This window comes from Oncorhynchus keta, chromosome 2, assembly GCF_023373465.1.
Source record: "Oncorhynchus keta strain PuntledgeMale-10-30-2019 chromosome 2, Oket_V2, whole genome shotgun sequence".
NCBI classification, from domain to species: domain Eukaryota; kingdom Metazoa; phylum Chordata; class Actinopteri; order Salmoniformes; family Salmonidae; genus Oncorhynchus; species Oncorhynchus keta.
The window spans coordinates 67885472-67907163 of NC_068422.1; the positions used below are offsets into that span (position 1 = coordinate 67885472).

At 43.5% G+C, this 21692-nt stretch overlaps 1 protein-coding gene across 1 annotated transcript; it reads left to right on the forward strand.

The window, feature by feature from the left end:
* The first annotated feature begins 1936 nt into the window (after window positions 1-1936).
* On the forward strand, window positions 1937-8675 carry LOC118379016 (synaptotagmin-5-like). Its single transcript, XM_035766022.1, has 5 exons — window positions 1937-2076; window positions 3722-4740; window positions 6049-6223; window positions 6564-6730; window positions 6986-8675. Exons 1-5 carry the CDS (start codon window positions 2055-2057, stop codon window positions 7133-7135), a joined length of 1533 nt encoding a protein of 510 aa, XP_035621915.1. The 5' UTR covers window positions 1937-2054; the 3' UTR covers window positions 7136-8675.
* The last annotated feature ends 13017 nt before the right edge of the window (window positions 8676-21692 follow it).

The following is a 21692-nucleotide window of genomic DNA, read 5'->3' on the forward strand; positions in this document are numbered from 1 at the left end:
CAAAACTCAAAATTATGGAATTTCTGGTTGAATAATTGTGCCAAGGCGCTGTTCTGGTGGCTCGTGGTCGCCCAAAGCCCTAATAAGAAACTTTATATTGGCGTTTCCTTTATTTTGACAGTTAACTGTAGATTCAAATAAAGTTCCTATCTATTAAATTAGGCAGAATTCAGTTTTTTTGGCTGGTGTCAAAATTACCCCAAAGGACTTGTTTTTTTGTTGTGTTTTTTTTTTTTGGGGGCATATTTTTGATTCAGAAACACTAAACAATGATTTAGATGTATTATTAACAAGTTAATTGACAAAGTCAAGAAATTTGGAAGAATTTGGACTATGATCAAAAACGTGCCTCTGGGATCAAAATTACCCCAGTTGGTAGTATGAGTGTTGAATTAACTAGGCTCCTGGATATTTATAACACCTGAAATATTGTTGATATTGCTCTAATGTGCATGATGTACCTTTCACACAACAGTGACTGCTTGTCTGGAAGCTCTGCTGATTGTGCAACAAGAACAAACATTTTACTCACACTGTTAAACATAGCTGAAATGGTTAGAATTAGATTTATGCCTGCCTATTCATCTGTACTCACTGAACAGATTATCTAGCTCCCACGCAAACGCTTTTCAAAAAGTTCACAAAATACTTTAGGCAAGGCAGTGTTCTTCTGTTGATCTATTCTGATTGAGTGTTTTTACTATATGGCCGTGATCATATTCAAGGGATTATATCCATAGCACAACACACATGCTTCATAGACCATCAAACTCTAACTTCAAACCATATGATGTGTGCTGCCATCAGCAGGCAGGCTTGTGCATTCTTTCCACTGAGGTCATTAGAGATAAGGAAATATTGACCTATTCGTCCTCATAAAGGTTTACAGAGCATGAAAGTGGATGTGGTTGGAAGGAATCTTCTTATGAAATTAAAATAACCGTACACTAGTTGCTTGGGCAACTGCAGTCTAGAAGGCTGGACAGTAGTGATGGCATATGAAGATGACATGATGGATTGTCTTCATGTGAATACGTGATAACTAATTGGATTTGCTGTGTCTTACATTGAGAAATAAAGAGATCTGAAAGGGACTGACAACACACGCAAGCGTACACACGCACACGCAGGCAGACTGTTACAATGATTACTCATCCACCTCTCAAAGAGTCAGGGAAGCTTCTTCACAAAGAGGAGTAGGAGGCATTTTCTGCCCAAAGCCAAGAGCCTGCATACTTTAAATAGATATTCATCACTGTCTTTCCCTATACAAGGGGGAGATACATTAGGAAGGGGATCATACTGCATGTGTGTGTGTGTGTGTGTGTGTGTGTGTGTGTGTTTGTGTGTTTGCTTGTATGTTTGTGTGTGTGTGTGTTTGCTTGTGTGTGTGTGTGTGTGTGTGTGTGTGTGTGTGTGTGTGTGTGTGTGTGTGTGTGTGTGTGTGTGTCCATGTTGTATGTGAGAAGGAAATGAGGAGGGGTTGACACAGGACAGAGAGTGGGAGAGGTAGTTGCAGATGATTGGAGATGACAATCTCTAAGTAATGGGTACAATGTAGGCAAAATGCCTGTACCATTTAATAAAGGATAAGTGAGATCTGAGGAAAGACAGCTTTCTTGGAGCAGCTTTTGGTCTTTCTCCGTGAGTCATACACAGAGTGTGTGTGTATTCTCTAATGAGGCTACACTATTTAATGGTTATGATTATTGAATTGATGTCTTAAATGTCAGATGATGCTTCATTAATAACTTTATCTGGCTTTTTGTATCACGCTACGTTTGTATTAGATAATATTGCCAACAAGATATACGATGCTAATTAGCAGCAATGGTTTACTTTTAGTCCAACATATCCTCCCACGGATTCCCACGTATAGAATAGGAATAAAAGCTTAGTCACCGACTCCTCTGATTGGCTTAAAGGGCCGGTCTGTCATGTCAATGCAGTGACCCACTGTGCTAAGGAAATTCCCAGGATAAAGCGGGAATGGATCTCACGCACAAACCGCGTTCACATTGATGTCGGTGGAATATAAAAATAACATCTAAAAAATGACGCAATATGTTCTTGGAGGTAAGAAACGTAATTATAATTTTAATCAGTTCTGCTGTACTTTGAAATTCAAGTTAAATTGATACGAATTATGTCTTATTGTGAATTTGCTTGTCTTCATCTCAAGATGGAAACAAATGACAAGCTTAATAATTTATGAAAACCAGATCTCAATTTATTAATTTATAATTCAACTTCTGTTAAGGTGGTGCATAGTTTGCATACTAATAGATACACAATTGTACGTGGCTTTGTAAATATTATTTGATGAAGACATCGAGGACCAACAGGTTGCAAACAGCAGGAAATACCAACAGCATGAAGATGACGTCTAATACAGTAACAATGTGGTACACCTTTTAATGGATTTAATTTAAATTCGATTGTGTAAGCTAAAAATGACTATTGGAAATGTTCTGGTGTAGTTTATATACATCTGGTTATAAATGCATACATGTTGCTATATAAAATAATGTATTAAATAGTATTGATTTTATTTGGGCTTTTTATGCCTCTTTTTGATATTTAGTGGTTTAGCAGGCCATGTAATGCAAAGAGACACATGACATCTGTTGCTCTCTGTTTTTGACTTTATAGAGACCAACAGATTTCCTTGTAGTCATATTAGCTTGGAATTAGCTGGCGCAGTTCTTTATAAGAGGCATTGCCTTCACTTTAGAGATGTATGTAAACTGGCTAACAACATCATCCCTGACCCTGTACTGTCTAATAACACTAGCTTGAAGCATACTGTATTTCATTTGTGGTAACAGACTGCGTAACAATTTTTATATTAGGCTAGTAGCTGTCTTATCACTGGCTGTGTTTCAGCAATGACTAAAATGGACCCGTGCAATAAATTACACCAGGCAATAATATTTTTCCTGATAACGATCATCGGCTCACTGTCCACAGTAGAGAGCCTTCATCTTTTCCATCCACCATCTGGCCATGATAATGTCTCTGAATGGCTCATGCCCTGGTGAGTCTTGATCAGAGTGAACTCTGGTTCACATTCTCCTTGATATATATATATATATATATATTTAGAGCTTCTCATTCTCAATCAAACAGATTGGGCCTGATGGATGAGTCATAGTCAGAGACTGTCTGTCACAAAGTGTTTATGTTACAGGACAAGTTACTTTTTGGTGTCTGAAATGGCACCCTATTCTCTTTATAGTGCATTGATTCTGACTAGGGCCCTGATCAAAAGTAGTGCACTAATGAAGTAATAGGGTACCATCCCTTGGTGTCCCAATTACATTGCTTATAAATCTGTAGTCAAGTGAGATGAGATGAGAGCTGATATCGCCTCCTACACATGTACTAAGCCTCAGGAAAGCAGGAAATGTGTCTCCACCGCATTCAGTTCAGTCTGCTGTTCTGGTTTAAATCAAAGCCCATCATTTCCATTTCCAATAGAGGACAATTAGTTAGGATTAGGACCCAAAACATTTCCTGTTTAATCTCATAATGGATGACGGGTGTAGAAACATAATAAATTAAGGGCTGTATTGGCAAATAAATAAGGTAAATAGAATTATGCTCAATGATTCATAATGAATAGGAGAAAATTGATGGTGGCCTCTCTCTCGCTCTCTTTTTCACTCTCTGTGTTTTTCAGTCACTAATGTAATTGAAACGTAACCCCTCCTGTGTCCAGTCCACCTGCAGATTCTGCTGGCAGTGGGTCTGGCAGTCTTCTGCTTCTGCCTGGTGCTGGGCTGTCTACTGTGTTGGCGGAGAGGGAAGTATCATCCACCAGAGGACAAAGAGGCTGCACTGTCCTCTTCCTCAGCCACGTGTGAACGGGTTACCGTGTCCCTGACCCCCTCCTCTGGCACCTTACCCATCAAGCAGCAGTATGAGGAGTTAGATGGGGATGTCCTGGACCTCCCCTCCCCCAATAGCAGCTCCTCCCCCTCTGAGGATGACCTCACCGCCCTGCCCTTTGAACCTCGCCCCCGGTCGTCCTCCTCCCAGCTGAGGTCCTCCCCCAGGTCCTGCTTTCCCATGCGTCGCCTCAGCACCCCGAGTGTGTCCTCCTCCTCCCACTACAAGCCTTCAGGCCATGGCCGTGCCTCCCTGCCCTCTATCTCCAAACTGGGCCTCGTCTCCAAGACCCGTCGGGCGCTGGAACGCCGCTGCACCGTGACCGGTGACAACTTCCTGTACAGCGAACAGAGCCGCCTGACCAGCCCTGGCAATGCCATGCAGTCTACTGGCCTTCAGGGGGAGCTGTCCCAGCCACAGTACGGCTCCAGCTCCCTATCCATCCCCACCAAGCCTGCTCCTCTCCTGCACTTCTCCCTGCTCTTCTCCCCGGCACGGGGCACTCTGACCACCAACATCATGGGCCTGTCCGGGGCGGCACGGCGGCGCAGTGGGGTGTTCGTACGAGCCAGCCTGCCCCCGCTCTGCCCCTCACCCCAGCATGGGGCGTCTCGGCGGCTTAGCCTCAGCCCAGAGATACAGTGCCAGAGCCTTGTGCTACAGGTGGGCTCTGTGGAGGAGCTCCGTGCCTGCACCCTCCGGCTGGCTGTGTTCAGCAGGGACTTCTCAGGCCTGAGAGAGACAGCGCTGGGGGAGCTGGAGATGCCTTGTGGGGAGATGGACTGGGAGCCAGACACAACTGTCCCCTACACCAGGGAGCTCACCCCCACCAGGAGTAGGCTGAAAAAGGTAACACGTCATTTTACAAGCCTAGGGGACTATCATAGAAATAGAACAACAAGATAGATATACTGTATAGTCATTATTTTTCTATGGGCACTATAGCCTCACAATCACTATCTATCTCCCCACCATCTTAGACCACTTTTTTCAGTTAACTTTAAGCACAGAAAAACTACACACACTGGGGCTATGAATAGTCCATATCGTGTTTTATCTATGAGGGAATGTGTCAGGCTAGTCTAATCAGAACAAGGTCTGGGCCATTAGCAGCTTTTCCACTGTTGTTGGACATGGTGACATTGTAGTTTGTGACTGGAGAGCAAACATGTGGAGTGCAGTGAGCAGTGGGCTGTGTCCTCTGTGGTGCTGTGGTGGCTGTGCCAGAAGGCATTACTGACAGCCTGAGCTGGCGAGGGTGTGGGTGAGAGGGACAGAGCTAGGCCTCAGGCGCTGGGCTGAGCGAGCATGGTGATGTATGAATGGACATTATGTAGACACCATGTCTTATCAGTGGATCTCTGCGTGAGGCTGGGTGGCAGCATGCAGGCACCTCTGATCTCAGCTGCAAGGCACAGAGAGATGTCATGCATGCTGTACATGTATGAAGCTCAATGAGTTATCACCCAATGAGAAAAAGAATAGAAGTAGAGAGATGGTAGCTGATAGGTGGTGTGAGGATGTAGTTGTGATCTCTAATGGTACTGTAGTGGTGCAATGAGATCAGATGAAAGTTGCCATATTACTGTAACCCGTTAGCATCATAACACTATTGTTGACATGATGTGGGAGGCCAGGGACTGATGTGGCAGGGTTTGGAGCTGGTGCAGAATAGAGACAGGATGGTCACTTTAGTTTGTGACGTCCGGAATCAATGGGTTCGTCAGCCCACTTACAGGTTACTCAGCATTTGACTCTGCAATGTCATGCTTTAGCCTGATGGGACATACTGACTGAGAGACAGATCAAGTGATGTCTCCCTTGTTGGGTGATCTCCCATTAGACTCCACTGGTCTCACAAACACAGGCAGGCTTACAGCTGCATGCTCACTAGGTCTGGGCCCAGGGTGCTGTCGGCTCTAAATAAGCAACTAATGAGATTCGTTGTGCTTTTTATGTCATGAATCTCATGGAAACCTCATGGGGTAAAAGACGAGATTCTTAAGGATGATAATTTAGAGGCAACAACATGTCATTCTTTTTACGCTGTGTGTTCTACTTTAGTTACCTCAGGACACAAAGAAGAACGTGCTTAATAAAACAACAACACACTGTGCTCGTCTCTTCTTCTTATTAACTCAGCCTCTCCCCTCCCAGAGTATGAGTTCCCAGGAGACGTTAGGTCGCAGGAAGAGTTCGCTCTGTGCTGCTCCACGAGCCCTGGGTCAGCTCTTCATTCTGCTGCAGTACCAGACACTGGCCCACCGCATCAAGGTGATGGTCCGCAAGGCTGAGAACCTGGCCAAACTCTCCCGGATGCCAGGAGCAGCAGGTATGATAGGTCCATTTAGCTTTCATCCCAAGCAACATATAGAACTGTCGACATTGACAGTTATACACATGCAGGAATCAATACACAACTCTGGTGTTGCCGGCACTATGCTTTAAGCCACTGAGCCATTATTTAGAACCACCCCAGTCAAGCCCTCAACCTCACAATCCCATATCCAGTCCCAGCCTTAGTCACAGTCATATTCCCAGGCCCCTGCAGCCCTGATTGAGCTCCTTATGAGATTACAGATACTGATGGGCCTCCTGTCATTTCCCCTCTCTCTCTCGCTCTCTCTCTCTCTCCATTTTTCATATTGATTGTTGCTCTCATGTCCCTACAGATCACTACGTAGTCATCAACCTGCGTCAGGATGGGAAGGTGATCAGTACGAAGGAGACCAAAGGGGCGGGGGGACACAACGCTGTGTGGAACGCTCCCTTTCTCTTTGACCTGCCTGTTGGTGACATCACTCAGCTGCCTCTTGCTCTGGAGTTCATCATCATGCAGGTAGGAATGACTCAGTGGTGAAGAATTAGGAGAGTGCAACCACGGATAATGTAATAACAGATCATGTAATTACTTGTTTGTCCACAGTTTTTTATTACATCCTCAATTATGTTACAAGTCTTCCATCAAATGTATCTTCTGTGCATTTGCGTCTTACAACTATCTGTATGTTATTTTTCTACAAAAGACATGTCTCAGACTACTTCACTGTATATGGTCAGAGAGCAACCAACAAAACATCTATCTTTTCAACAGGGGCGGCTCTACACGAAGAGCAGCATGCTGGGCCGTGTGTTGATTGGCTGCGAGGCCCCGGAGGCAGGACAGGGACACTGGAGGGACATGTGCAGGCAGGGACAGGTGGAGACAGCGCACTGGCACCCCATCACACCAGCAGTCTTTTAGGACTTTATAGCTGACCTCTACCTGTGTCAGGAGGGTCAGGGCGTTGCTGGAGAGAGGACAGGTGATAGAGGGCTTGCCAGACTAATGGGACACGCACAAAGGACGAACAGCAAATGGACTATCGGTGATGGTACCTGAAAACATATTGTGACGTCATTGCTTTTAGACCTGTAGTACCTGATACTTACTGTTCCACACTGCCCTAACAGTGAGATACAGGCCACAGGACTGACTGCCACTACGGCTGTATGATACCAGTTGCATGGATTTGTGTTATGTGTTGGTGCTGTTTGTATCATAGAGGACAATCTGTCAGTCCCACACATCTTTAAAGCTGGAATCCTTCATTGAAACTACAGCAAAGTGGACACCCCACCTGTGTTTTGGTAAAAGGCTGAGGGATGAGCTTGGAGAAAGATAACCGCTCACATATTCATAGTCACGACTGAACATCCATGATATCAAAATGATAGTTTTAACCATGTTTTGAGGCTATACAGTGTTTGTTTACATTTACATGGTTTACAAACACTGACGTAAAATAAGCTTGTATTTTGGGTTCTGATGGAGTAGGACAGTTGAAATAAGCTCAGAGGCATTACCAAGTTCGATTTTTCAAGAATCAATGGGTATATACTGTATCATTAATTTATAAGTCCAAAAATGGGTGTAGCAACTAAGGATTCCAGCTTTAAAGACCATTGTCTGAATTTGCTCTACTGTCAATGATTATTAAGTCATGGCCAAAACACTTCTAGTTGTGGTTTACTGTGACGTTCTGTGTCAGTATTTGTCCCCAGCATTGATCTCTGTTTGCTTTGTTTGTGTTGTGGTACTTGTGGTCTGTGCTACTTGCATGATTGGGATCTTTGCCAGACATTAGCGTGATTGAAAAAGTGATATTGATCGTCATGCGCTATACTCTGTCATGGCCTACTCATCCACCATCCACTGTGGCAGGATGATAACAGACATATGTGCAGTACTTGTATAGGTGTTGGCCTGAATCATTACATACCATGTATCTTTACCTGGACATAATCAAGCCTGTACCAGAGAAGCCCTTCAAACACCTTCATGAAGACAGGAGTCTGAAAAGCCATTTGCGTACATCAATCAGCCATCAATTGATGACTGTAACTGTGTAGGCATGCTTTTTAAGGGACTGTACACATTCTGTCATGGGGACTTTCAATTCTTTTAATCAGCATTGACAAATGGAATGCCTGTCTTGTCTTGCTAAAACTGCATATTTCTGCTTTTTAACAGAGAAAGCTCTCACAGTTGACATGCATCTCTGAATGAAAGTGATGTGATGAAGATACCATAGGTTCTGTCATATTTATAGATAGTATATGTCCCATGCACTAGAATATTACATGCACCTAACATTATTACAAACAAAATACCACCGTTGACTAGTGGAGTAAAATGCCTGATATGGAAATACTTGTAGAACTCAACCTTCAGTCGTTGCTGTTGTTTCTTATGTATTTCTGATGGCCCTTTTGATGGTTATAAATATCCATATGTAACAGTGTTGCTGCCGTCCCTCTACTTGCTCCAACCTGGGCTCGAACCAGGGACCCTCTGACCACATCAACAACTGCTTCGCACGAACCATTGTTAGCTATCGCTCCACAAAAGCCATGATGTTTGCAGAGCAAGGGAAACAAGTACTTCAAGGTCTCAGAGTGAGTGACGTCAACGATTGAAATGCTACTAGCGTGCACCGCTAACTAGCTAGCCATTTCACACTGGTTTCACACGTTGTGTAACTGCTGCCCTTTCTACTACTGTATGTGTCACTGAAATCATGGTCCCGGATATCAATTTATAGCTCAATCACTTATACAGCACTTATATTGAATGTGACAGACAGGACATCTTTACTGTTGAATGGTCTATGATGGAGTAGGAGTTGAGAGTTAGAAGAAAATATACATTCTACCTGGGTTTAATCTAGTAGAACTAAAACATGCCAATGTAAACAGTGCGATAAGGATTGATCTGTGATTTCTATGAAAGCCCTTCACGTGATACCACAATGGCATTGTTTCATTTTTTACATTTCTCTAATCTGCCACTTTCCCAGACAAGGTATCTTAATGGGTGTTTGATCATCTGTTCTCATTCCCTTAAATCTGTGTGAAGCCTTGCTGATCCTGCACAGTAGAAACATACAGTTGCCTGCACTACATCTAAACAGGAGTACAGGTTTCAGGATTATGGTCCAATTAGAGAGATTCACAGGATTGGAGAAAGTAGCATGGAATGCACATACCTCCAAAAGGTTTTGGATATCTCTGCTTATTTGTCAAGCCAGTATCAACTATTGCTGAAGGCTAAGTCACTGTCACCCTCAAGAGGGTTTACCCATTAAAACAGACAGCAAAGAAGGAAATGTCTTCAAATTTAGCTCATAAAATGTGTTAGTCATGTGCTCTAAGAGTCAACACACTCATATAACATACAGTACGTCATGCCCACCTTTCAGTACTCTCACACTGCGAACATCACCCATATCTATCCATAGCAACACACCAATTATCATCATTTTGAGTTCTAGAGTGACCATAATAGGCTGTGGAGCCAGTCCGGTAGCTGTCTGTCCATTAGCCAGACTCATACAGGCAATACAGACCGGCTGGAGCTGTACCATACTCTACAATTGTGGACAGGAGGTCTAGCCATCAGTGAAAATCAGAACATTATTTTTTTCACTGCTTGCGAACATCACGCCTATTGATCTTGGTTATGAGCGAAAGCAGAGCAAGGGAAGATCAATATCCTTGGCAAGGCGGGTAAAGACACAGAGGGAGGTGACTCACCTTGAGGGGACAGCTGTTTTTAAGAGAGGTTGCTCCCCCCAGAAAGAGGCTGGTGGATGGAAGTAAAGGTCAGTGAGTGAGACTCTCAGGGGAGACAGAGTTAGGCTGAATAGTAGAGGACGCGGTCCACAGTTTTGGTTTTTGGATATTAGGACCCCCATTAGCTACTGCAGATGTAACAGCTACTCTTCCTGGGGTACACATAAAACATACAAATACGTAACAAAGTACAGAAGAGTTACATATATGAAAGACAAAATAGTTATTTATAGGAAAGACACCAAGAGACAGCAAACATTATATTTACACTCTATTCATATATACGTATTCATATTATTATATACAGTACAGTTAAATTAGATCTTTAGAAAGAGGTGCTATATGTTCAAATATTTCTTTAAAGGCATTTTTTTTTTAACTGCCACCTCTAATGGTTGAGCATTCCATGAGGACATGGCGACGCATTAAATACGTTTTTGGTTTATGTACCGTAAAGAATCCTATAGTTGTGTGTCTGGTGGGGTATGTATGTGTTGCTGGCCTCAGTCTGTAGCTGAGGTGGTCTGTAACAGTAAAAAGAACTGACGTCTGCAAAGTTCTGGCGCTTAATTTATTCTGAAGAATGATGCGCGCGCTTGGCCAGAATTTGGTGTTCTGAACTACACAGCGCAACAGCGTCATCTATTGGCCTGATGTACTACTAACGCTAAAGCATGTAGAATATACCATTTAGATTAATTAAGACAAATACATAAAGAAATTGGTTTAAAAAGATAAAAAATAATAAAGGGGTGTCTGTTTTTAGTGACTTTGTTTTCAGCTCATTACACATGTCTGTTTGAAGTATGCTGAAAGTCAGATAGATTATACAAGCGGTTAGGCAGTTTTTTCTTAAAAAAACTAGAAGAGAAGTAATCAATTTCTCCTCAAACCTCAACCATGAAATACTATCATCCATGTTGTTGTTTTAGTTCTGTGTGTGCAGTTCAGGGCAGTAGCGGTGCATGAGTAAAATCACTCGGGAAGCAAACCTAGAAAGAAATGCCATATTAAAACCTGTGTTGTGATAATTGCGTTGTTTGATCTATAACCTGTTAGTTCATATGCTTTGCGACTGTGATATATAGGCCAAAGGCCGAGACAATGAAATGCAACAGAGGCAGAATCAATTCAACCACACCTTTGTTTCATCACAAAACCAGAGAGCAACCGTTGTCCAGTGAAGTCCACAAAGCATATTGCGTGTAACAAACAGTTACACGACCTATGGTCAAGCAAGTTAGTGTTTCCGACATTTTCGGACTACTAAACAACTATTGATTTACAACCCCGGAGAGTTACAGCAAGTCGCAAAGAAAACAGGAGCTGCCTCCACTTTTCCAGCACCATTTCAATTTCAACATTTCAACATCATCAAGTCACCTAGGCTTAGCTTAATACAGTGACAACTAAAAGATACCAAAAACAATTGAGCCCAATCAATGTAAGCTAAATATGATGTGGCTGTCCATGATTCTGATTTCTGTGGGTGTATGCACGTGCGTGTGTGCAAGTAGAAAAACATGTTGACTCACCCTACTTGTAGAGAAACGCCAATGCCATCCTCCTCTCTTTCACAAGTACACACTTTTATTTTTTGTTGTCCTAGGCTACCTGGCTAAAATGCTTGCTCGCTAGCCTAACTTCCTTTAAGGGCAACGTTAGTTAGCTAACATTAGCCTTCTACATATAGCTACATATTGAACTTACCTCTCAGACCAGGGGCACAATGTATGAATTAATGGTTGGATCAGAATCGCTGTTATAATGATTAGCCAGTACAGAGAATTGAGTAAAACCACAAATCCAAATCCCTATCTCCATCCATGGCAAATTTAGCAAAGGGACCATTTTAGCTAGCTAGCTACCCACTGGAGGACAACAACACAAAGAGATGCAACAATTCAAGTTCTTTCTGTTAATGACGTACACTCTCGATGTGATGTGATTGGTGTGAAGCCAAATCCGAACTGGCTTCCCTTGACACTTTATTTGGTATGCCAGGACCATTCACAGTTGAGCTCAATGCTGATTGTCTATTATTTTATACTATTTTATATCAAGGGAGGCCAAATGCTCGCTGGCTTCCCTTTCATTCGATACTACAGGAGGCAAAGTCATTCTCTTTTTGACCAGACAGCATCAGAAAGATGGCCTACACATACAGAGACAGAGGGGTGCTGTTTCACTCACTCTGAAGCTTTCTCCAGTGAGATATATTCAGCCTCTTGTGAATTGAAGGACAATTCTGAAACACGGAGTGACGAAAGATAATAATAATTTTTCTTCGTGAATTTATTGGGGAAGCCTGACTTCCACTGGCATCCATGAATACACACCACTGGTTAAGGGCAAGGCATGCTGCTTGGTCTTGAGCCAGCTGTAGCTTTGCTAGGTCTTTGCTGCATCTGACAATATTACTGGACAGGAATCAAGATTGGACAAAATCAAAGCCTGAAGAACTAGCGCATTTGCTATTTGTGTCAAAAACACAGATCATCTTGTTATAACAGACATACCTCTCCCCAGCTTCACAAAAATTGTCAATATGACTTGACCATGATAACTAACCATCCAATGGTACTCATAGGAGTTCAGCTTCAACTTGAATGGTCACACCATTTATGCACAACACCATTTGAGGTTTAGGTCCAAGAGAATGCTTTGAACCAAATACAATGCTTTTGGTTTTAGGTTTATTTAGGACCAGTTTATTGTTAATTACCCATTCTGACACTGACTGTAACTCTTTGGTAACAGTCTCTGTGAGCTCACTGGCTGTATGTGCTAATGTGTACATTGTGCAATCATCCGAATACATAGTAATTGTAGATTTATGTGCCAGATCATTTTCACAAATAGAGAAGAGTAATGGCCAAAGGCAACTGCCCTGAGTGATACAACACTGTAAATATCTGATGTAAGAGAAGAACTCTCTGAGTTCTATTGGATAAGTAACTCTCCAACCATGTGATGGCAAGCCATAGCAAGCAAGTTTTTTCAATAACAAATGATGATCAATAACATCAAAGGCTTCACTGCAATCTAGCAGTACACTACCATATTACCGTCCATTTATTTTAGCCAATCATCAGTCATCTGAGTCAGTGCAGTACAAGTTGAGTGCCCTTCCATACATGCATGCTGAAAGTCAGTAGTTAACCTTTAAAAAAAAGTAGCATTGTATTTGTTCAAACACAATTCTCTCCATCAGTTTACTAAGACCAAGCAGCCAACTGATTGGACAGCTGTTAGAGCCAGCAAAGGGTGCTTTACTATTTATATCTATTTTTTTGCAACATCATGGATGGATGCTGCTTGCTTTGTTCTTACTGCAGAGTAGGGACAGTCTTACAACCCTAATATGCTTATTTGACAATCACTACATCCCACAAAGTTCCACAACCTCGGCACAAACACGCATAGGGGACATAAAACAGCTATTGTGTCTTTGGTGTCATACGAGTCTAATTGGCAATTGCTCCATACACATTGATTTGCACTGTGTTATCTGTGGCACTTTCATAGGGCATGCAATGAGTTTTCAGTCATGCCCTTTTTGGTATGCATTCAATTTCTCTGGAGTCGAGCAGTGGAGAGATGTTTAGTAGTCTGTTTACTGTCTAAAACACACAAGTTTAGTCTCATAGACATACTGTATGACAGGCAGCCCCTCTGTCTCAATGATGTGCTTGTACATGGAATGACTCTGCCAGACAGTATAAAGAGTGATTATGACTAATACATGATGACATATAGCCCGAGGAGGTCAAAGACAGGTTGGGCGACAGGTAGCCTCTCCCTGTAGATCAAAGGCAGGACTCTGATGACAGCCAGAGGATTGAGGGAGAACTGATCAGAGTATATCAGCCAGTAAGTGTTCTTTAAAGGCTTTTTCGTTGCGACATCGCCAAAGACCCATCTGCTGGCCAAGGCCCGCGAGCTTTCTGAAACGCTGTGTCTCCAGCTCACCAGAGCTCCTGTAGCATAATCCTGGGCTACAATTACCCGGGCCCACGACCGGTCTGTCAATGCCACCGCAAGAAGAGGAATAAACAGACTCACCCCATCGCGACGTCCCCCAAAGGTTAGCTCTCTAGCCCTCGCTATCTCCCTACTTGCTATTCGGCCTGCTAACGGCTAGCTTGTCTAGCCCGGGCCTACGAACTGTTAGCTTGTTAGCACAGGCCTGCTAACCATCTGACTCACCTCATCCCAAACACTTCTGAACCCATTTACTTTCTCTCTCTTTGATTTTTATTTGTTTATACCTTCCGGAAACCTGCCTCACCCACTGTGATACGGATTCGCTATCACTTTTAATTTTGATTTATTTTTATGACACACTCAAGAACCTCCAGACGCTAACCAGCTAACTAGCTACAAGCTATTTAGTCATTGTTAGTTTAAAAAAAAAAAAAAAAAAAAACCTGGATAACACTCGCCAGCCCAGCTTCCCTGCCCATCCACCGCTGCCCCCTGGACACTGATTTCTTGGCTACATAGCTGACGCACGCTGGACTGTCCATTAATCACGGTACCCCATTCTGCTTGTTTGTTTATCTGTCGGCCCAGTTGCCTAGTCAACGCCATTTTACCTGCTGTTTGTTGTGCTAGCTGATTAGCCTCGCCTACTGTTTTTAGCTAGCTTTCCCAATTCAACACCTGTGATTACTGTATGCCTCGCTGTATGTCTCTCCCAAATGTCAATATGCCTTGTATACTGTTGTTCAGGTTAGTTATCATTGTTTTAGTTCACAATGGAGCCCCTAGATCCACTCTGCATACCCCTGTTACCTCCTTTGTCCCACCCCCCACACATGCGGTGACCTCACCCATTACAACCAGCATGTCCAGAGATACAACCTCTCTCATCATCACCCAGTGCCTGGGCTTACCTCCGCTGTACCCGCACCCCACCATACCCCTGTCTGCGCATTATGCCCTGAATATATTCTACCATGCCCAGAAACCTGCTCCTCTTATCCTCTGCCCCCAACGCTCTAGGCGACCAGTTTTGATAGCCTTTAGCCGCACCCTCATACTACTCCTTCTCTGTTCCGCGGGTGATGTGGAGGTAAACCCAGGCCCTGCATGCCCCCAGGTACCCTCATTTGTTGACTTCTGTGATCGAAAAGTCTTGGTTTTATGCATGTCAACATCAGAAGCCTCCTCCCTAAGTTTGTTTTACTCACTGCTTTAGCACACTCTGCTAACCCTGATGTCCTTGCCGTGTCTGAATCCTGGCTCAGGAAGGCCACCAAAAATTCAGAGATTTCCATACCCAACTATAACATCTTCCGTCAAGATAGAACTGCCAAAGGGGGCGGAGTCGCAGTCTACTGCAGAGATAGCCTGCAAAGTAATGTCATACTTTCCAGGTCCATACCCAAACAGTTTGAACTACTAATTTTGAAAATTACTCTCTCCAGAAACAAGTCTATCACTGTTGCCGCCTGCTACCGACCCCCGTCAGCTCCCAGCTGCGCCCTGGACACCATTTGTGAATTGATCGCCCCTCATCTAGCTTCAGAGTTTGTTCTGTTAGGTGACCTAAACTGGGATATGCTTAACACCCCGGCAGTCCTACAATCTAAGCTAGATGCCCTCAATCTCACTCAAATCATCAAGGAACCCACCAGGTACAACCCTAACTCTGTAAACAAGGGCACCCTCATAGACGTCATCCTGACCAACTGGCCCTCCAAATATACCTCCGCTGTCTTCAACCAGGATCTCAGCGATCACTGCCTCATCGCCTGTATCCGCCACGGAGCCGCAGTCAAACGACCACCCCTCATCACTGTCAAACGCTCCCTAAAACACTTCTGTGAGCAGGCCTTTCTAATCGACCTGGCCCGTGTATCCTGGAAGGACATTGACCTCATCCCGTCAGTTGAGGATGCCTGGTCATTCTTTAAAAGTAACTTCCTCACCATTTTAGATAAGCATGCTCCGTTCAAAAATGCAGAACCAAGAACAGATACAGCCCTTGGTTCACTCCAGACCTGACTGCCCTCGACCAGCACAAAAACATCCTGTGGCGGACTGCAATAGCATCGAATAGCCCCCGTGATATGCAACTGTTCAGGGAAGTCAGGAACCAATACACGCAGTCAGTCAGGAAAGCTAAGGCCAGCTTCTTCAGGCAGAAGTTTGCATCCTGTAACTCCAACTCCAAAAAGTTCTGGGACACTGTGAAGTCCATGGAGAACAAGAGCACCTCCTCCCAGCTGCCCACTGCACTGAGGCTAGGAAACACGGTCTCCACCGATAAATCCATGATTATCGAAAACTTCAATAAGCACTTCTCAACGGCTGGCCATGCCTTCCGCCTGGCTACTCCAACCTCGGCCAACAGCTCCGCCCCCCGTAGTTCCTCACCCAAGCCTCTCCAGGTTCTCCTTTACCCAAATCCAGATAGCAGATGTTCTGAAAGAGCTGCAAAACCTGGACCCGTACAAATCAGCTGGGCTTGATAATCTGGACCCGCTATTTCTGAAACTATCTGCCGCCATTGTCGCAACCCCTATTACCAGCCTGTTCAACCTCTCTTTCATATCGTCTGAGATCCCCAAGGATTGAAAGCTGCCGCAGTCATCCCCCTCTTCAAAGGGGGAGACACCCTGGACCCAAACTGCTATAGACCTATATCCATCCTGCCCTGCCTATCTAAGGTCTTTGAAAGCCAAGTCAACAAACAGGTCACTGACCATCTCGAATCCCACCGTACCTTCTCCGCTGTGCAATCTGGTTTCCGAGCCGGTCACGGGTGCACCTCAGCCACACTCAAGGTACTAAATGATATCATAACCGCCATCGATAAAAGACAGTACTGTGCAGCCGTCTTCATCGACCTCGCCAAGGCTTTCGACTCTGTCAATCACCAAATTCTTATCGGCAGACTCAACAGCCTCGGTTTTTCGGATGACTGCCTTGCCTGGTTCACCAATTACTTTGCAGACAGAGTTCAGTGTGTCAAATCGGAGGGCATGCTGTCCGGTCCTCTGGCAGTCTCTATGGGGGTGCCACAGGGTTCAATTCTCGGGCCGACTCTTTTCTCTGTATATATCAATGATGTTGCTCTTGCTGCGGGCGATTCCCTGATCCACCTCTACGCAGACGACACCATTCTATATACTTTCGGCCCGTCATTGGACACTGTGCTATCCAACCTCCAAACGAGCTTCAATGCCATACAGCACTCCTTCCGTGGCCTCCAACTGCTCCTAAACGCGAGTAAAACCAAATGCATGCTTTTCAACCGATCGCTGCCTGCACCCGCATGCCCGACTAGCATCACCACCCTGGATGGTTCCAACCTTGAATATGTGGACATCTATAAGTACCTAGGTGTCTGGCTAGACTGCAAACTCTCCTTCCAGACTCACATCAAACATCTCCAATCAAAAATCAAATCCAGAGTCGGCTTTCTATTCCGCAACAAAGCCTCCTTCACTCACGCTGCCAAGCTTACCCTAGTAAAACTGACTATCCTACCGATCCTCGACTTCGGCGATGTCATCTACAAAATGGCTTCCAACACTCTACTCAGCAAACTGGATGCAGTCTATCACAGTGCCATCCGTTTTGTCACTAAAGCACCTTATACCACCCACCACTGCGACTTGTATGCTCTAGTCGGCTGGCCCTCACTACATATTCGTCGCCAGACCCACTGGCTCCAGGTCATCTACAAGTCCATGCTAGGTAAAGCTCCGCCTTATCTCAGTTCACTGGTCACGATGGCAACACCCATCCGTAGCACGCGCTCCAGCAGGTGTATCTCACTGATCATCCCTAAAGCCAACACCTCATTTGGCCGCCTTCGTTCCAGTACTCTGCTGCCTGTGACTGGAACGAATTGCAAAAATCGCTGAAGTTGGAGACTTTTATCTCCCTCACCAACTTCAAACATCAGCTATCCGAGCAGCTAACCGATCGCTGCAGCTGTACATAGTCTATTGGTAAATAGCTCACCCTTTTCACCTACCTCATTCCCATACTGTTTTTATACTGTTTTTATTTATTTACTTTTCTGCTCTTTTGCACACCAATATCTCTACCTGTACATGCCCATCTGATCATTTATCACCAGTGTTAATCTGCAAAATTGTATTATTCGCCTACCTCCTCATGCCTTTTGCACACATTGTATATAGACTGCCCATTTTTTTTCTACTGTGTTATTGACTTGCTAAATTGTTTACTCCATGTGTAACTCTGTGTTGTCTGTTCACACTGCTATGCTTTATCTTGGCCAGGTCGCAGTTGCAAATGAGAACTTGTTCTCAACTAGCCTACCTGGTTAAATAAAGGTGAAATAAATAAATAAATAAAAAGAACAAAGCCATCTACAAAGAGAAAATGAGGTTCCAGCTGCCATCACTTACAGCAGGAGTGGGCAAAGTTTTTGGCTTGAGGGCCACATCAGGATTTCGAACTTGTCTGGAGTTTTTTAAACCCCAAATAATAATTTCTAAAAAAACACAAAAAAAAGTTTTCAATATTTATTTTTATACAAAATCCCTCGCGGGCCAAACTCTGATTTAGTGTAATCCACAACATATGTCACAATAACTCACAATTGCCCATATATTGTTCTTTATGTATTGTTTTGGATAGAATTGCCCAAAAGAAATGTATGACATGTTTTGTGAGGGGGAAGTGGGTGTACAGATCAGATCACACAGAATATCCCCCTTTTTAAAAATGAAAAAATATCTTATTTACTGACCTCCTTACAGTAAGTATTGTACTATTTTATAAAAGAGACCGCGGAAAATACAGATAGTAGTAGTAGGGATGAAGACAAAAGGTCTCGAAATCCCGTCACCATGGGGGTATGTGTGGTCCAGAGTCAGAAACGTTACCTCTGCACAGTACAGTAGAATCTAGATAACTTGGATTCTGTTGGATCCCCTAGCTCTAGCCTCAATCACAACCCTAACCCTAATCCGAGTTTCATGTCCACACCCAGTTCAACTCTAACTCCAGGTAGCTGCAAGTAACTGCGCCTAACTGTTATTGGCTCAGAGTGAGAGCATTGCTTGATATTTGCTCCTTTTATAATTGGTGAAACTGCTGAGAAAACAATGAATATGATTAACTTCTGTCTGAAAGTGAGCGGTAACTATACATAAATGTGTGATTGTAAAAATAAAAATAAATGTTGGTGAAAAGCATTTCTTGCTGCGACTCCATGAATACAAATGTTCTGTGAGGCTTTGTGACCACTAGGTGTCATGATTTGCACAGATAAGCAAGCACCAGGCTCAGTACAACATGGAATCTAAATAAGACAATGGTCAGAACATGGTTTGTGTTCACTGAAGGTAGCAAAGGGATTTGTGTCATAAGTGATGACTTATGACCTGTTCTGAATGCTATGAAATGTCTGTTTCTTGACAGTTAACCTATTATGTGTCAAAATTACTTCGATAATATAGTACCCAATATATTAGGGAGTTCACCTGCAGTTTGATTCATGGTTTTGCTTGGTCCTTTGGGCTGCAACTGCGACCTGGCTAAGATAAAGCAAAGCAGTGCGACGAAAAACAACACAGAGTTACACATGGAATAAACAAAAGTACAGTCAATAACACAATATAAAAATCTATATATACAGTGCCTTGCGAAAGTATTCGGCCCCCTTGAACTTTGGGACCTTTTGCCACATTTCAGGCTTCAAACATAAAGATATAAAACAGTATTTTTTTGTGAAGAATCAACAACAAGTGGGACACAATCACGAAGTGGAACGACATTTATTGGATATTTCAAACTTTTTTAACAACTGAAAAATTGAGCGTGCAAAATTATTCAGCCCCTTTACTTTCAGTGCAGCAAACTCTCTCCAGAAGTTCAGTGAGGATCTCTGAATGATCCAATGTTGACCTAAATGACTAATGATGATAAATACAATCCACCTGTGTGTAATCAAGTCTCCGTATAAATGCACCTGCACTGTGATCGTCTCAGAGGTCCGTTAAAAGCGCAGAGAGCATCATGAAGAACAAGGAACACACCAGGCAGGTCCGAGATACTGTTGTGAAGAAGTTTAAAGCCGGATTTGGATACAAAAAGATTCCCCAAGCTTTAAACATCCCAAGGAGCACTGTGCAAGCGATAATATTGAAATGGAAGGAGTATCAGACCACTGCAAATCTACCAAGACCTGGCCGTCCCTCTAAACTTTCAGCTCATACAAGGAGAAGACTGATCAGAGATGCAGCCAAGAGGCCCATGATCACTCTGGATGAACTGCAGAGATCTACAGCTGAGGTGGGAGACTCTGTCCATAGGACAACAATCAGTCGTATATTGCACAAATCTGGCCTTTATGGAAGAGTGGCAAGAAGAAAGCCATTTCTTAAAGATATCCATAAAAAGTGTTGTTTAAAGTTTGCCACAAGCCACCTGGGAGACACACCAAACATGTGGAAGAAGATGCTCTGGTCAGATGAAACCAAAATTGAACTTTTTGGCAACAACGCAAAACGTTATGTTTGGTGTAAAAGCAACACAGCTCATCACCCTGAACACACCATCCCCACTGTCAAACATGGTGGTGGCAGCATCATGGTTTGGGCCTGCTTTTCTTCAGCAGGGACAGGGAAGATGGTTAAAATTGATGGGAAGATGGATGGAGCCAAATACAGGACCATTCTGGAAGAAAACCTGATGGAGTCTGCAAAAGACCTGAGACTGGGACGGAGATTTGTCTTCCAACAAGACAATGATCCAAAACATAAAGCAAAATCTACAATGGAATGGTTCAAAAATAAACATATCCAGGTGTTAGAATGGCCAAGTCAAAGTCCAGACCTGAATCCAATCGAGAATCTGTGGAAAGAACTGAAAACTACTGTTCACAAATGCTCTCCATCCAACCTCACTGAGCTCGAGCTGTTTTGCAAGGAGGAATGGGAAAAAATTTCAGTCTCTCGATGTGCAAAACTGATAGAGACATACCCCAAGCGACTTACAGATGTAATCGCAGCAAAAGGTGGCGCTACAAAGTATTAACTTAAGGGGGCTGAATAATTTTGCACACCCAATTTTTCAGTTTTTGATTTGTTAAAAAAGTTTGAAATATCCAATAAATGTTGTTCCACTTCATGATTGTGTCCCACTTGTTGTTGATTCTTCACAAAAAAATACAGTTTTATATCTTTATGTTTGAAGCCTGAAATGTGGCAAAAGGTCGCAAAGTTCAAGGGGGCCGAATACTTTCGCAAGGCACTGTACTTTGTGTGCAAATGGAGTAAGGAGGTAAGGCAAATAATATGCCATAGTAGTGAAGTAATTACAATTTAGCAAATGAACACTGTAGTGATTGATGTGCAGATGATGATGTGCAAGTAGAAATATTGGTGTACAAAATAGCAAAAAAAAGTCAATAAAAACAATATGTGGATGAGGTAGGTAGTTGGATGGGCTATTTACAGATGGGCTGTGTACAGCTGCAGCGATCGGTAAGCTGCTCAGGTAGCTGATGCTTAAAGTTAGAGATATAAGTCTCCAACTTCAGCGATTTTTGAAATTTGTTCCAATCATTGGCAGCAGAGAACTGGAAGGCGGCCAAAGAGGTGTTGGCTTTGGGGATGAGTTTGATATTTTACTGTCCCAGCAAAACCGTGTGTTGCCAGAACATGGACCAGGCAATTACAGTGTGAATACTTAGG